This window comes from Sinocyclocheilus rhinocerous, unplaced genomic scaffold (genome assembly GCF_001515625.1).
Source record: "Sinocyclocheilus rhinocerous isolate Xijiao unplaced genomic scaffold, SAMN03320098_v1.1 scaffold67, whole genome shotgun sequence".
Classification (NCBI taxonomy): domain Eukaryota; kingdom Metazoa; phylum Chordata; class Actinopteri; order Cypriniformes; family Cyprinidae; genus Sinocyclocheilus; species Sinocyclocheilus rhinocerous.
Genome location: NW_015664201.1, coordinates 278,298 through 294,506, shown reverse-complemented (window position 1 = coordinate 294,506; position 16,209 = coordinate 278,298). Strand labels below are relative to the sequence as shown.

At 35.1% G+C, this 16,209-nt stretch overlaps 1 protein-coding gene across 1 annotated transcript in view; it reads left to right on the top strand.

The window, feature by feature from the left end:
- Positions 1-9,572: 9,572 nt before the first annotated feature.
- Positions 9,573-16,209, top strand: part of LOC107729917 (CUB and zona pellucida-like domain-containing protein 1) — an 8,080-nt gene continuing 1,443 nt past the window's right edge. The window contains exons 1-8 of the mRNA XM_016540655.1: positions 9,573-9,650; positions 9,837-9,951; positions 10,616-10,811; positions 11,120-11,261; positions 12,904-13,059; positions 13,148-13,203; positions 13,740-13,915; positions 14,044-14,444. Coding sequence (XP_016396141.1) covers positions 10,712-10,811; positions 11,120-11,261; positions 12,904-13,059; positions 13,148-13,203; positions 13,740-13,915; positions 14,044-14,444 — 1,031 coding nt within the window. The 5' untranslated portion in view covers positions 9,573-9,650; positions 9,837-9,951; positions 10,616-10,711. The remainder of the gene's footprint in view (positions 9,651-9,836; positions 9,952-10,615; positions 10,812-11,119; positions 11,262-12,903; positions 13,060-13,147; positions 13,204-13,739; positions 13,916-14,043; positions 14,445-16,209) is intronic.

Here is a 16,209-nt window from a genome sequence, read left to right as displayed (position 1 = left end):
TTTGAGGACCACATACACTTGTACTGTCTAAGTGAATATTTTTGGTTTTTGTAATTTGCTACACTTGGACTTGAAATACACTTGGAATTTATTAATGTGGCTATTCATGATAAGTATTGAACTGTTACAATCAAATTATTAACTTAACACCACTCAAAAACGTCTTCCAAAATGTAAAAATCTAGTTGAGGATTTAACATTTCCTTTGTGAAAAAGAAGTGCGCTTAATTGTATTGAATGTTCACTTAGTGTACTTCAAATCTTAAAAGTATTTTTTTTCTAGTAAAAGCAGTTTTTACAATACAAAGCTGTATTTGCAAATATTATAATATTAATGAAATAAAAGACCACTTAAAGAGAGACACTTCCACGACTGTTTCTTGACACACTTAAGTACACTTTTAATTTTTTTTACTTTAAAATACATTTTAAACCATTACGTTTTAATAATCTTTATTTTGATGTGTTGACTAACATACTAAAGCACATGCAAATATATTTTTTACTATAGTGTTATTTGATACTACAATTAAAGTTAATATATTTTAAATGTATTAAATTGCAGCTTTATCATTACAAATGTGCAATTATGAATATATTTAAATACATGACATACAAGTTTCAATAGAAATTACATTAAAGTATATTTTAGTTTATCATAAATACTTGTCAGTACTTGGCAGTAACCATATTTTAAAGGCAATAGAATAATGAAATTACATATACAGTAAAGATGCACTTAAGTCCTACTTAAGTGGGTCAAAAAAAGCACTGTAAAGTTAGCTTAATTGTGTTTAATATCAATTTAAACTATGATGCATTTTCATTCAATTGCAATTAACATGCAATTTTTCGCACTTAAGTATATTCCTTCAAATTATATTATTTCCGTAACAATGTATGATAAAGTGTATTTCCTTCTCTTAAGAGTTGGAGCAAATAATATTATATAATGTTGCACATGAATAAATGTTCAATAAAAAGGTACACAAGCTGTCACTGGGGCAGTACATTTTCAAAAGGTACACCTTTATACTGTAATTAATTACCACTAAAGGGTGCATTTTGGTACATATTACTACCTAAACTGTTCACATGAGTATCTAAACGGTACATATTAGTACCTTTTGAAAGGATACCATCCCAGCAACAGCTTTTGTACCTTTTTTTCTGAGAGTGTAGTCAAAGAGATTTGACTTGCCTCGAGTTCAAGTTGAGCTAAAATCCTATGGAGGATAGGTGAAGTTAAAGCCAGTCATTCTGAATAACACATGCTTTGTTCATATCCGCTTGTGTCTCGTAACACACAGGCTCTTGTTCCAGCCTTGGACGCAAATCCTGCTCACTCAAACTTCTATTATTCTCAACAGCTGCTGAGCAAGCCGTTCTACACTTAGCAGCATGTAGCTAACAATAGAGGAAGTCCAGTCTCGACACAACTATTTAGAGCACAGTATTAGCAAACACAAAGGGCTTTCAGCTGGATATTGTGTACCATCAGACGTAAGTTCTGTAATAGGAGTGATTTACGGAAGCTTTTCAAATTTGAATTTTAATCCTGATCTCTGGACTACGCGTGTAAAGAATTCGAAGTCGAGAAGCCATATGGGAAAAAAAGGAATTGTTAAATTAGTCCTCCATAAAATGAAAAGAAAATTAAATGAATTAAATTTAAATAAAATAAGCGAAAATGGAAAAAGATCAAATAAAACAAATGTGATAATTTATAAAGTTAATATTAACTCTATAATTAATAATTATATTAAAGTACTAAACATTCAGTTACTGTGAATAGTGCAATAAAATACTATTTTAAAAATAAAATTTTAGTTGTTAAAAAAATGTTAAACTGTTAAATATTTTAAAATTTAATTTTGAAGTACATGAAAACATTTATGGTTATTTTAATATATATTATTATTTAATTACATTTGTAATTAAAAAAAGTTTGTATATATGTATTTTATTGTCAGTTTGCAAAGTGATTTATATTTTTATTTTCCAATTATTAATTCACTTCCTCACATTTTGGCGATTTCTAGTTGCTAAATAATTGAATAAAGTTAACATATTTTTTTTTTTTTACATAACATTAAGTGCTATATAATTATAAAATAAAATAATAATATACTATAATTAATTGTATTTCATTTTAAAAATAAAATCATGTTTGCATATATGTATTTTATTTTCAGTGATTTATATTTTAAATAATTGCTTCATATTTTTGCAGTATGTGTCTCTGCTGTTCCCCATAAGGCTAAAAGAGTGATACAGTCCTTTCACAAAAAACACAAAAGGTCCATGTGTGTGATATTTGGAAACATGAAATGGTTATTCGCAGGATCATGAAAGGCCGGTGCAGCTGGACGCAGGGGTTTAGAGGTCTTACTTTGGTATGTTTAACAGCTGCAGTCGACTCAGCTGAGAGGAAACTGGGTCAGAGTGTCTCGCTCACATTTCCGTAAGAACCAAAACGCCAAAACCTCCACAGTCCCACGATAAGATAGTAATGTCTATTAGTGACTTTTTTTTGCAGTCATAAATATAGGCCAATAACCCAGTTAATGTGTTCTGTATTCCATATTCATGCTGGAAGTTCCAACAGTTTTTAGCCGCAGTATTACTAACTCACTGTCAAAGCATGTGGGAGTGTGTCACAGCATGCCCAATAAGGCTTTGAAAATGTATCTGGAATCTACTGGAGTCTCATTTGTTTAAAGCAACTAGACATCCTCAGATAGATTCGATGTCGATGCTTAGCCTAGAGATGGATGCAAAGAAACACTAACTATGCAAAGTGTCTGCTTAAAATGCATGGTTAGAAAATATATATAGCCTCATGTGCCTAAACATTTATATAACATAAGGCAGCATCATGAACACGATGCCGGACTGGCACAGATTCATGTTTCCAAAAGAGCTGCCGTCTGCAGGCTTATTTCACTTCAGGTCATATTTACGGCTCTTTTCAAAATGTTTATACAAAGGCAAACTGTATTCAGTTAGATCATTCCTTATAGTAACAACACGGCAAACAGGACCGCAAACTAGACACACTCCAGACCTTTCTATTCATCCCATTCATCCAAGTCCCTTATATATTAGAATAGCACAGATTAGAGTTTGCAGAGTGTGCCATGAGGTGTAGATCAAACTTTTGCATTCTGTTATGAGAATGTGTCTCGCCTGCATCGGATTTCTGAGCGTCATATCATTCTATCAGCATCCTTAATTCATATTTCATATCACTGTGGATTATTTTAAATACAAATATTTTATAGTGGATGTTGCAATTAAAAATATAAAAAAATTAAAGTGAAAAATGATCAAAATTGAATTACTGCATTTGTTTTGATAAAGAATACATATGTAAAATATAATATTAGGACTTAATAATCAGCTTCTCAAAAACTAGGGTTGATCCATTTAAAATTAAACACAACACTGACATCATCTGGACAGCACAAGAAAAACTCAAAGGTCGACTTGACTGTGCTTTTAAATTTTGGCTGGTTGCTAGGCTGTTTGATGTGGTTGCTTAGTAAAAATAGTCCCCCTTGAAGCCTCTATCCATTTTTTTGGTAAGTAAACAATATGACGTACATCATTTGAGTATGTGCGATTTTCCCCCATGCAAATGAATATAATTGCAGATTCAGTACACTTACGAAAAAGAAGTTTATTCAAGTGTGCTATTAGTATACTTCTTTTAAACTAAAAATAGGAAAGTATACTTTTAGTCTACTTTTTATGTACTTCTCAGAAATATACTTAATAGTTTTATATACTAGAAAGTGGGCCAATTTAGTCCCAAGGAGTATTGAAATAGTACACTTACAAGTATACTACTAGTACACTGATATTTGTATACTTACTACATAAAGTATACTTAAAAATATACTTGAACTTTACTTAAGTATACTTACTAAAATAAACTTGAAGTATACTACTTTTTGGTAAGGGTAAGCACTGTTCATATTTACCCTAATCTTTCGTTTACATGGGCATTTGCATTTATTCATAACAAATTGCCTTTTTAATAAATGTTTTGAAAAATATTCAGTTTCCTCCACTGATCAGTTCTTTCCATGTCATGTTTAAGACATCAGACATATATAACCATATGTGCTATGGTACTGGTATGGTACTAGCTTTCAAACATATTTCAAACCATAGATTATTTCCCTGCTGATAAAATCAATAGAAACCCTCACAGAATGTGGGTTTTAATGGCTATAATAGGAATTGCATTGGAAACTGTAATGGTCCGGTAATTTGTTGTCTTCTATTGGTGGCATGTTAAATCCACTAAATCCTAAAGGAATATGGCTTAAAACATACTACTGGACAGGGTTGCCAGGTCTGCGTAAACAAAACCAACCTAAAGACCAATCAAAAATAGCCTAAAACAAGCCTAATGAATAAAATCAAAACTCAACATATGCCACTCCCATGCCTATGTTTTACAGTCACTGTTATGCGTTCTACACAATTTCAACTTAAAAAATCACTAGTAATCATACACAGTCTGTTTTCATAAAGGAGCTCAAATGCCCCTCCCTCACAAAGCTCATAATCTAGTACAGTTTTATTAGTAGTAGAATGTCAAATATTTCAATACACGCATTTCAGTCAATGACAATTTATGCAATATGTCAAGTCTTTAAACCCGGGCCAACAGTTTGCGTAGCCGAATTCCACGAGAAAACCACAAACTTGGCTACACTGCACTGGAAACCATTGTTTAACAGCTGATGGTTTGTAATGTTTTGTAATGGTATTTATACTTCTGTGATGGTTTCTATTGTGTTTTCAGCAGGGTCATTTTGGCAGAAAACTGCATGGAAACCTTAAATCTACTATTTTGTTCTGTTTTGTTACATAAAGGTACATATTAGTACCCAGATGGTATAAGGTTACCAACCCACTGAGAGCTTTTGTACCCTTCTTTGGAGTAAACCACCCTAAACAGGCAGACTTTGTTGACAATATTTTAAAAACATTTTTCTTATCCTATAAACATGTGATTTTATGTTATTATACTAAGGATCATTATTCAAATGACACTGGTTTCATCATAAATTTTATCCTATTTTTATGTAAATTCCATATTCACAAATGCAAAGTTACAAATGGAAAGCCTCTTTTTACAATGTGAGAGAAGATTAAAGCTCAATTAGATTTAATTTCAAAAGCTAAAAACAGTAAAGCAACTAAAACAGATGCAATATGCTTTTTAATATTTCCGAATAAACATGTACATTTTCTATATTATTATTATACATAAGCGTCATATATAAATTTAAAATGTATATCTATAACTGATGCTGATGTATCCTCTCTCATTTTTTCTTTCTCTATTCTGCTGTTGTTGTTATGGTATGATGCATTCGAAATGTTTTCCTGTTGCAGCCTATTGTGGGATATGTTGTTGTAGCTACATGCTATTTGTTGATAATAAAGCATTAAAACAGACAGGTGTGCCACATTAGCAAGACATTATGAGTCTTACTCTTGTCTTCTTGAACACAGGTCATGATGTGGATGGGCAATGAAGGCTTTAATAATGAGTGCCCGGCAATGGCATTATAAAGTTAAATGGATCTGCCGCCATCTAGTGGACTTTACAAGTTTGTTTTGCTATTCGGCCCGAATCAGTTTTCTAAAGTGTTTTTGAAAAATCACATACCCTGCCTTTAAGAAAGTGCTGTGGTGTTTTTTTTTTTGCGCCATCTAGTGGTTTAGAGGAGAGGCTTTAACCCTGGTGAAACTTTATCCCCGCTGTAACCTACCTCTCACTGTTAAAGGGATAGTTCACCCCAAAATACACATTCTGCTATCATTTCATTACATTACATTTACATTTAGACATTTAGCAGACGCTTTTATCCAAAGCGACTTACAAATGAGGACAATGGAAGCAATCAAAATCAAGAAAAGAGCAATGATATGCAAGTGCTATAACAAGTCTCAGTTAGCTTAATGCAGTACACGATGTAGCAAGTTTTTTTTTTAAACCATATATTAAATAAAAAGAAAACAGATAGAATAGAAAAAGAATAAAGCATTGCTTTTGTTAATTATATAATAAATAAAAAGAAAACAAAGATAGAAAAGTGATTTTGTGCCTCTTTGGGTTGCTGTCCAGGAGGTTGTTCTGTGTGAGAAAGGCTGAGACTTGGTTGAACACAGCTCGTTCAAGTGTTTTTGCAATGAAAGCAAGAAGGGAAACCGATCTGTAGTTCTCTAAAAGAGATGGGTTAAAGGTTATTCATTTAGAATTTCACTCTCATGTCATGTCATTCATAAACATACAAGTTTGGACCGGGGCTGTCAACCTCCAAAAAACAAAACAAAACAAAACAAAGAACTTGAGCTATGACCCACCGGGTAAGAAGTGCTCACCTATCTGGTACATCCCTTATTATTTTGTCATTTCTCGGCAGGAATGTAGAACATGTTGTCCATGTTAATCATGTACTCACACAAGTAAACCGATATCCTTGTATGTGGTTTTTCAAGGAAACTAAGAAGTGTGATCAGAAAGATCAGAACCATTCTTCATATGCTTGTGTTCAGCTGGCAAAACCAGTCAGACTATAGAAGGAAGAAGAAAATGTCCATGTAGTTGTCTGTGTTTACTGCATTACTCACAGTGTCATTTCAACAGTCACTATGGCACATGCTGCGCTGCTGCTGCTGATCAGCTCAACCGTTTCTGTGGGTCCAGCCGTAAGTTTCTACGGGGCATCAATGACCTTCACGCCTGGAAACAGATATCCAGATGGAACAGTGGAGGTACGACCAGGTTAATATTAGAACTAAGTGAATATTTCTTTCATTGAATGACAATTTTCATTTGCTCTATTTTACTCAAAATGAAACATAACTGAGAACTCTGTCATCACTTGCTCACACTCATTTGGTTTTTAAACCCGTATGACTTACTTTCTTCTGTGAAACACAAAATAAGTTATTTAGAAAATGTCTCAGTGAAAGTTGTTCTGTTGAAATGTTGTTCTGAATGCATTCTTTATAATATCATGGATGGCTTATTTGCAATTGTGCAGAAAAATAAATGTCTGTTGTATGTGTTCCTGGCAGATGCACTTTTACTACAGAGAGTCTGGTAAACTGCCCTGTGATCCTGAAGTCTTATGGGTCTGTGATAGTGGCGACTGCGGCATTCTCACATACGCAGAACCTGACATAACGGATCAGGACCACTCGGGTCAGATCCTCTGGTGCCAGTCTGAGCGTCACATGACCACAAATGTCAGTGGTGATGAGCCCTTCACTCTGAGGTAAGAGCAATCAAGTCGTCCATCTAAAAAGAAGTACACTTAGTATATATTTAAAAAAAAGAATACTTAATAATATACTTTAAAAGAATAGATGTACAGTATAGGTGTGAACTGAATATAATGTTTTCAGACATTTAAAATGCATGTTATTTACAATCCAATGAAAATGTATTATATTTTAAATATATATTAAATACAATTACACTGTGAAAAGTTGTAAACTGCAATTGTGACCTTAAAGAGCTATTTCTACCTTATTTTACACATAAAATGCAGTTTTGTTGGTATAAATTAGGATGATATTAAATATTTTACTACCATTTACTACCATTTTTTTCAGTGTGGTTGATCTTTATATGGAATTTCATAAATAGTTCAATTGTGTTTGATATGATTAAAGTGTTCTGTAGAATGTACTTAATGTCATTTCTCCTGAAACTTGGATATGTGCAACTGCACATTTGCAATAACGATAAACTAGTAAAATATGTTAACTATATAATATTGAATAACACACTGCAGTTAAAATTGTAATCAAGTGCTTTTAAGTCAAAACACCAAAAGTGTGCTTCTTTAAAGCATGACAAATTATAACATTATGATTTAAATTTTTACTTTAAAGTAAAACTGTTTAAAAGTGTACTTAAGTGTGTTAAGAAACATTGTCATGAAAGTGAACATTTGACGTACACTACAAGTGCACATTCAATGCAATTTAAGCACACTTCATCTTTGAGAGTTGCTTTTTTTTATTAATTTAAATTCATACTCAAGTGTTATTTGACAGCATCTTAAATGTAAAGACTTTTACATACGTACAGTTACAGTTTGTAAAGTAAAACACATTTTTAATAGCAAATGTATTGCCTTAAAGAGCTATTTCTACCTTCTTTTGCCCATAAAATGTAGTTCCCTTGTTTTGAGAGAACTTTATGCTGCATTGATGCTATGGGAACCCCTTCAGTGTGTCTGGTGTCTGAAGCACATGTGAAAACACACCCATTTTATTGACTGATAGTTGTCATATCCTCCTGGGACCCAGGCATAGACCTTTGTCCAGTGTAGAATTTCTCTGAGACCATACATGCCTCAGTTTTGTCCTGTACAGAGCACATTCAGGGCTTTTTAGAGATGTCAAATGTTTGGAGGTTTGATCATAAACGCACATTCTGCTTGGTCTTTAAAAATGACTGATACTGACAGTATGATCAAATTTAGCACTCTTAGGGAAATATGAAAATATTTTGTAATTATCATTTAAATCGGACTAATTTTCAAATTGCCTGTCGTAAATAATCGTCGTGCCACTGTCGCCTTTGGCTTGCTTAGTTGGGGACGCTTGACTGATTGCATAGACACTATTGGAAGAGAGCTGAACTGGATGAAGACATCACTGAATCATCAATGAACTGGAAAAAATGACTCTTTGTTATTGTCCTCTTGCATTATCGACAAACTATTTTCCTGTTTGACACTGTAAAGCTGCTTTGACACAATCAGTATTGTATAAAGTACTATAGCTAAATAAAAATAAAGGTGACAAATAAACATGTTATGGGGTTTCAAATCAGAATATGACTTTTTGTTATGAAACGGGATAATTTTCATACATATCTTCTGTAGAGGAGGACACCAGAACAAATGGCATGTTAATCAGGCATTTTGGGGTCAATAGGGAAAGAAATTATAGATCAATATTCCTATGAAATATGAGATATTCTTATGAAAATGTTGCCAAGTTATTACTCCCATTACAACACTTCTTTTTTCGTTATGGTTTGCCCCAAGAACACATTAATATGCAAATTACATGCAATGTAAAGATACATTGTATAGAATGGGAATACCAACTTATGGACATTTTACACAAATATTGCATACATTACAATAGTATATAAAATCATTCTGTTATATATTTCATAACATAGTTGAGAATTATCCTTGTAAGTTTGGTTAAAAATAGACTGAAACCTAAAAACTGATTGGTGAATGAAAATGAATTTTGCGTATACATGCCTTTTCATGTCTATTTTTATTTTTTTTAATAACTTAGTCCTGGTGTTCTCTACAAAGGACAGAGAATAAAATATGAATAAAATATCTTTTTTCAAAAATGTTTTTTCTCCATTTGTTTCTTATGCTCCAACCAATGTAATGACAAAAAATATGTAGTAATGGAATGTTTTATCATTTAAACTCTTTCAGAGGCTCTGGTTGCTGTTGGGCAAATAATGTTCATGATGTCCGTCGATGGACACTTCGCAGTCTTGTTGACACAGGACAACGTTCAGACACTCGGACTACAAACAGGTCGCCTGTTTCAGCAACAATACCAAACATAAGGTGTGTGCTTTTGATAATGACAATTTATCCCTAGACTCTATAGACTTTATCCAGAGCTTTCTGGAATACTTGATGTTGAGTGGTCTTCTACAGTCAAATATGTTTGTGACCACCAAAGTGTGCAGAATATTTCGTTGTCTACAGCAAGAAAACTTTCAATTGTCTGTGATAACGGTCCTTCTTCAGGGTTCCTCAGAACTGTTTTCAGAGTCTTCACCTCCTGGTCTATGATCCAGATGGAGATGATGTGAGATGCAAGTGCCAATCTTGCCATCAACACCCAAACATACATCTCGATGAGGTGACATTTTCTGATGATACACTCCCATGAAATATTCAGATGCAGATTACACAGGCAAATTAACTTTACCATGGCAATTTAAATAGCCTGTTTTAATATTATGGATCACAGAAATGTTGAATATAAAAATATTACTATTTCATTCAATAGAGATAAAAACATATCCCTTTAACAGTAACTCTTTTAGCCAGTATTTGTGTGTGCTGTGCATTCTTTGTGCTTATTGGAGTATCACATTGTAAGCTTAGTTACACATATTAACGGCAAATCAAAAAATGCTATCACATCAAACCAGTGACCCATTTTGATTCATTTTAGTATCATGACCAACCAGTTGAGAAGCACTGATTTAATTACTTAAATTACTGAATGTTTGAATTTCTTGACAGGAATGAAGAACATGTTTTCCATGAATAATCTTAATCTTTATCATTGACCCACATCAGGAAATAATATTAAAACTGATACTGTTCAATTCGTGTGGGGTGTGACTCAGCGTGAATGACCATTAACAGACCTGCTGCCTACAATGTTTCCCATGTCTTTTAGTTTAGTTTATTTGTCCATGTTCTACACTTTTGAAAAACTTTTCACATTTTTTACAACTTAAATGGTACATTTTTTCAATGCACTAAACATGTGATCTGATTTTTTCTGCATCTAGGACTCGTGCACTTTGAGTAGTAATGGCACACTGGACCTGAGACTGCATGTTTTTGAGTTCACGCTGGAGGATTATCCTGCATCAAACATCACTTTGATGAATGGCGATGGGATCTCTTTCAGAAATCCTTATAATCAGACTGCCAGCGCTAACCCAGCTCCACTCAGTCAAGTGCCTCTGCAGTTTGGAGTAGAAAGTGAGTGAGAATCATGTAGATCAGTGGTTCTCAACCTTTTTAAATTCTGTCCCCAATTGTCCACAACAATATTTGAAGGTCTGACACACTGTAGTTTCTGTAAATTATTAAGGATTCCAGACGTTGAGCTGAATGTTTATCAAGGTTCCCATTCTTTTTAAACAATGCATGTACACTTTCAGTCATTTGTGATTTATTGGATAAGAATTAGGGATTGAAAAAAAAAGAAACACTAAAATATTTTAGAGCTTGGCTTAAAAAAAGTCTGCGCATTTACAACATTCTATCCCGTTTCCACTGTTTTGCAGTCCAAACACCAGTCCACAGTTGTGAACCAGGGGTGAACAGGCCAAGTTTTCTGACACCAACTCCCTTACATGGAGATGTTCAACATGCAGCTGTGGGACGTGTTCACACTATCACTATACGTGCCCAGAATTTGGGCCACAGGTCTGAAATACGCATGGTCCTAAAATAAACGAAACAAATTCAAGCACAACTACTGACCAGAGGGAAAGTCTATAGTGTACACATGCAACACATGCATTTATCATAAACAGGTGACTTTTGTATAAATTCAGAAGGTCTATCAGTTGCAGACCCACTTCTGTGGGTTTCAACAAAAGCAACCTCAGTTGAATCTGTAATAATAGCATGACAAAACGGATTTGGCAAACGCTCCAGTGCACATTTGTATTTGCACTCTAGAGAGCATAAAAGGTTTCTATTTACAGCAGGTTTTTGCATTGAGAGGCATGTCTGTTGATTTCTTGAAAGCAATGGCCAATCAGAGGTGTTTAAAGAATCCACTTAATAGCACTCAAAATACCAGAAGACCAGAGCTCAGAGAGCTCACCAAAGCTTGTTCAGTGCTCAGTTGCATGCTCACAAATCCTCTCATTATAACAAAAAAACAAACAAACACAAAAACAAACATGATATAGCCTAAATAAGGAATTCATTATTGCTGCTAAAATTATGGTCATGTACATGCTGCAAAGTTACAGAAATGACATCCACATTTAAATGACGGATTTACATTTGACGAACAATGATAACCATAGCAATGGACAGCACAAAAATGATTGTATTTTAAAATAGATGTACATTAAGCAATTTAATACAGACTAATAGATTAAAATTTAAATATTCTAATATAAAATATATGCTGTATATATAAATTCTGTTGCAATTAAAAGTAAAAGTAATTAATTTAATCTTGTAATCTTGTAAAGATCTATTGCTAGATAAAGCTGTTGAAATGCTCCGCATAACTAGATAAAGTTGTCTGACATTGTAAGAATCCACCCGCCGGCCCAAAAAGCGGAATCCAGCGGCCTGGTCGAAGGTTTATTACGCATTCGGTCTTTTACTTGCGCCTCTTAATTTATCAGGATTTAGTTTCAATTTTAGCCTAGCTCCGTTTCAATCTGATCACTAAATGTAGGCAATGTTCCTAATTAAAAACTGATCACAAATATCGATTGTTTATTCATTTAGATATTTGAGTATTCTGGAAATCCCATACTTTCAATTATTCGTTCATTAGGAACCAGGTATCGCACAGGAATTGCACTCGGCCGATTAGTGAACCCACGGACACAAACTCGTCAGTTCTGAACTCACTCAGAGGATGCAGAGTGATTATAATACCTTTAAGTGAGCTGCACCCTGCATGCTCATAACAAAAAGTGAATTTTTTCCTATAACCACGAGAGCTACACTGTGTTAAGCCAGTGACAGTCAGAAATCGGAAGCCCCTAATGGTGTTCCCCATGGTTCATCCATTGGTGCCTTGGTATGTAAGAGGCAGAGAGGGCAGGGGGGAGAAGGGGCTCGTAAATGAGCAAGGAGAGAGGTGTTGTTTGCTCTCTTTGGAGATCCCTTCTCCAGATTAGTTTTTTGGTTTTGTTGCATGGCATCTGTTTTGTGTGAGTTCCTAAGATTTGGTTTCATGAGGAGATAATATCATAAGGAAATAATTTCACTCCTTACAACATGCACACTTGATCATTTTAGTTTTAACCAACCGGTTTTACATGCTTCAGTTACTTAGTAAATGTTATCTAATCTTTCTATCACTCTTGTGTAGTACATTTGATTTCCAGGTCAGTGGACCATGGAATATGTCAAAGACCTTGAGAAATGCAAGTCAAGGAATTGCTGAGGCAACGCTGACCTGGACACCACAAGAATCTGACCTGCACCATCATGTACCCGTGTGTTTCGCTGCAGAGACACTTCAGAGGTAAAAAGAGGTCTGTCCTTAAGCTCATTGGGAATTCATGATATGAATTTTTCCATGACCTGTTATTTGTCTTTCTCTCCATAAAAAGTCAGTCAGAAATGAGGTGCATCGTGATTGTTGTGGCAAAATTGAGGGTTCTCTCAGGTAAAAAAGATTTCTTAAATGTAAACAGTTGCTCATTTTCCCAGTTTCTGTCATTGATTTTGTATTGTGATATATCTAGTTCAGTGATGAAACTCTAGATTTAGGTCCTTTACATGCAGTTTGCTAGCAATCTCATCATTTAATACATTACACAAGCCGAATGGCCTGTAATTGATCCTTTGAAACCCTCCACCTCCCCCAGCACCACCTGTCTAGATGTGCTAATAGATTTATGTATGCTTAATATAATATCTTACATGCTCACAACAGCATGTCTGTGTATCTATTAGTAGTAGAAAGTCTGTACTTGCTATAGTCCACCAAGACCAGTACATTAACAATGTCATATTCATTAACATGCAAGCTGTTGAAATAAATGTTGTCAGTTTTTCAAGCAGATTATTCCCCAAATAATCCCCACTCCAATGTTATGATTTGGATTTTTCTTCCTGTCAGTGCATTGATAATACCTTGCTATTTTTATTGTTGTTATCATTTTATTAAGATTAATCAATAAATGAATCACATCTCTCAAGGTGAAGCAGAGGTCTTCTGTGAGGATAATAGTATCAGCATTGCAGTAAGCAAAGCCTCTATGAAGGGGATTGATCAAAACTGGCTCCAACTGAGAGATCCCACCTGCTCTCTTACTTACAATGACACCCATATCCTGGGCACTGTGTCCCTCAACACCTGTGGTACCAGGATGGAGGTACAAAAACCAATGTCTAATACAATCCAATCTAAATACAATAATTGATAGTCAGCCGTATACTATTTAGCACTGTTTTCTCTTTCTGCCTGATCTTTTCACATGCTTGCTTCTTCAACACCAATCAGGACACAGGAGACTTCTTGGTCTTCAAAAATGAGATCAATTCTTTTGAGGACCTTAATAAAGTAATCACCAGACGCAGTCAAGTTAAAATAGGCTTCTCCTGCCAGTACCCCAAAGTGGCCAGTGTTTCTAACCACTACATCAACAAGAAGTCTGACTACATCTTCACTGAATCCAGCTTTGGCACTTTTAGTTACTCGTTTGATATTTTTACTAACAATAACTTCAGCAGTCGGGTAGATCCCAGTCTGTATCCACTGGAGATAAAATTGATGGATATGCTCTACATGGGTATTGCAGCTCATTCTGCTCTCCCTGAGGTCCGGCTCTTTGTGGAGTATTGCAGAGCCACTCCAGATGACAACCCATACAGTGCCCTATTTTATGACATCATTAAAGAAGGGTGAGACTGCTAAAAACCTTACACCACGGTGTCAAACTCAATTCCTGGTGGGCTGCAGCCTTACAGACTTTAGTTCTAACCCTGCTCCAACACACATACCATGTAGTTTTCAAATAAGCCTGAAGGACTTGATTAGCTGGAATTAGGGTTGAATCTAAACCAGGGATCTCCATCCCTGCTCCTGGAGAGCTACCGTCAGAGATTGTCTTACTATTGGGAGATGAAAGGGTCTGTATTACTTACAGTACTATTGGAGAAAGCGTAACGGTCAACTTGGATCACGTGGGCCTTAATAACCAATCACATTACAGCGACATTTAGAATCAGAGTTGTGCGACACTCAATCGCCGTTTACGATTACCATAGGAATTCATTAGAAGTGCTGTAAGCCGAATCCCATCTGTCGCAAAAAGTCAGTGACTTCTCTTATAAAACGGCTTTTTTTTTTCTCGGTGTGAAATAAAAATAGTTCAATCCAAAAGTATTGTTTAGTGTAAAATATGTTGAAGATTAACCGACAGGCTGTCGATTCATTAAATGATAAGCTGTTTCCTCTAAAAAGCTGTTTATTCAGCGTAGTGAAGCCTCTCCCTCCATTGACATCCATTAGAAAAAACGCCCTCTGGTCTCCCTTCCCTCGTACTGCGGAAGCGTTAGCATTAGCCATTGCGCTTTTTTGGCTAAAGGTTGCAGGCTTGCCTTCTTGCCAAGTAAGACATGTTCCTGGATCAACATCTTTTGTTGATCCTGGATCAACATTACTGTCCAAAAATATAGACCCAACCCAATCCCTACCCCTAAACCTAACCCTACCAATAATTTATTCCTAAAATCAGAGGGACATGATAAGTGAATAACAAGGGCGTAGAAGCATCTAACCCTGGTTGTAAGCCTAAAACTGGCATTTCTTGAAAACGTATCCCTCAATTCTAATTGGTTGATTGGAATGTTGTTCCAGGATCAACAAGGAGGTTGATCCAGGAACATCTTGTACTTGGTGAAATCACGTTCCCCGAACACATTGATTAGCTGGTTCAGGTGTGTTTGATTGAGATTGTAGCTGAAGTCTGCAGGACGGTAGCTCTCTAGGAGCAGGGTTGGAGACCCCTGATCTAAACTCTGCAAGGCCGTGGCCCTCCAGGAGTGTGACACTCCTGCTTTACACTAAAGTGTGGTTAAAAAAAATCTGTTCCACGTCAATCTAATTATGTGGGAAAAAAGATATGGATTTCAAATGTTTGGAATAATAAAGTTTTTTTTAAATGCTTCAAAAACATTAAATAATCTTAATTATTCCAAACTTTTTTAACTGGTAGTGTATTTATATATTAAACATCTGTGATTATATTGCATTACTGGAAACTTTGCAACATGCCTGCCTAGGACACTGATTAGACTTATTTATACTGTTTTCCATTACATATATACATACATATCATAATGATTTCTCCCTTATTACTTTCTCATAACCTATTAAAGGGATAGTTCACCAAAAAATGAAAATTCTGTCATTAATTACTCACCCTCATGTCGTTTCAAACCCGTAAGACCTTCGTTCATCTTCGGAACACAAATTAAGATATTTTTGATGGAATCTGAGAGCTGTCTGACCCTCCCATAGACAGCAACGCAACTGCGTCACACGGATACGCTGTTTCCTTCAGAACAACGTAGGAAACAGATCCGGCGTGACGCAGCTGACACAGAACAGCATACGCTGTTTACGTCCAGCGGATATTCTCCAAAATGGCACCAGGGTGATGCG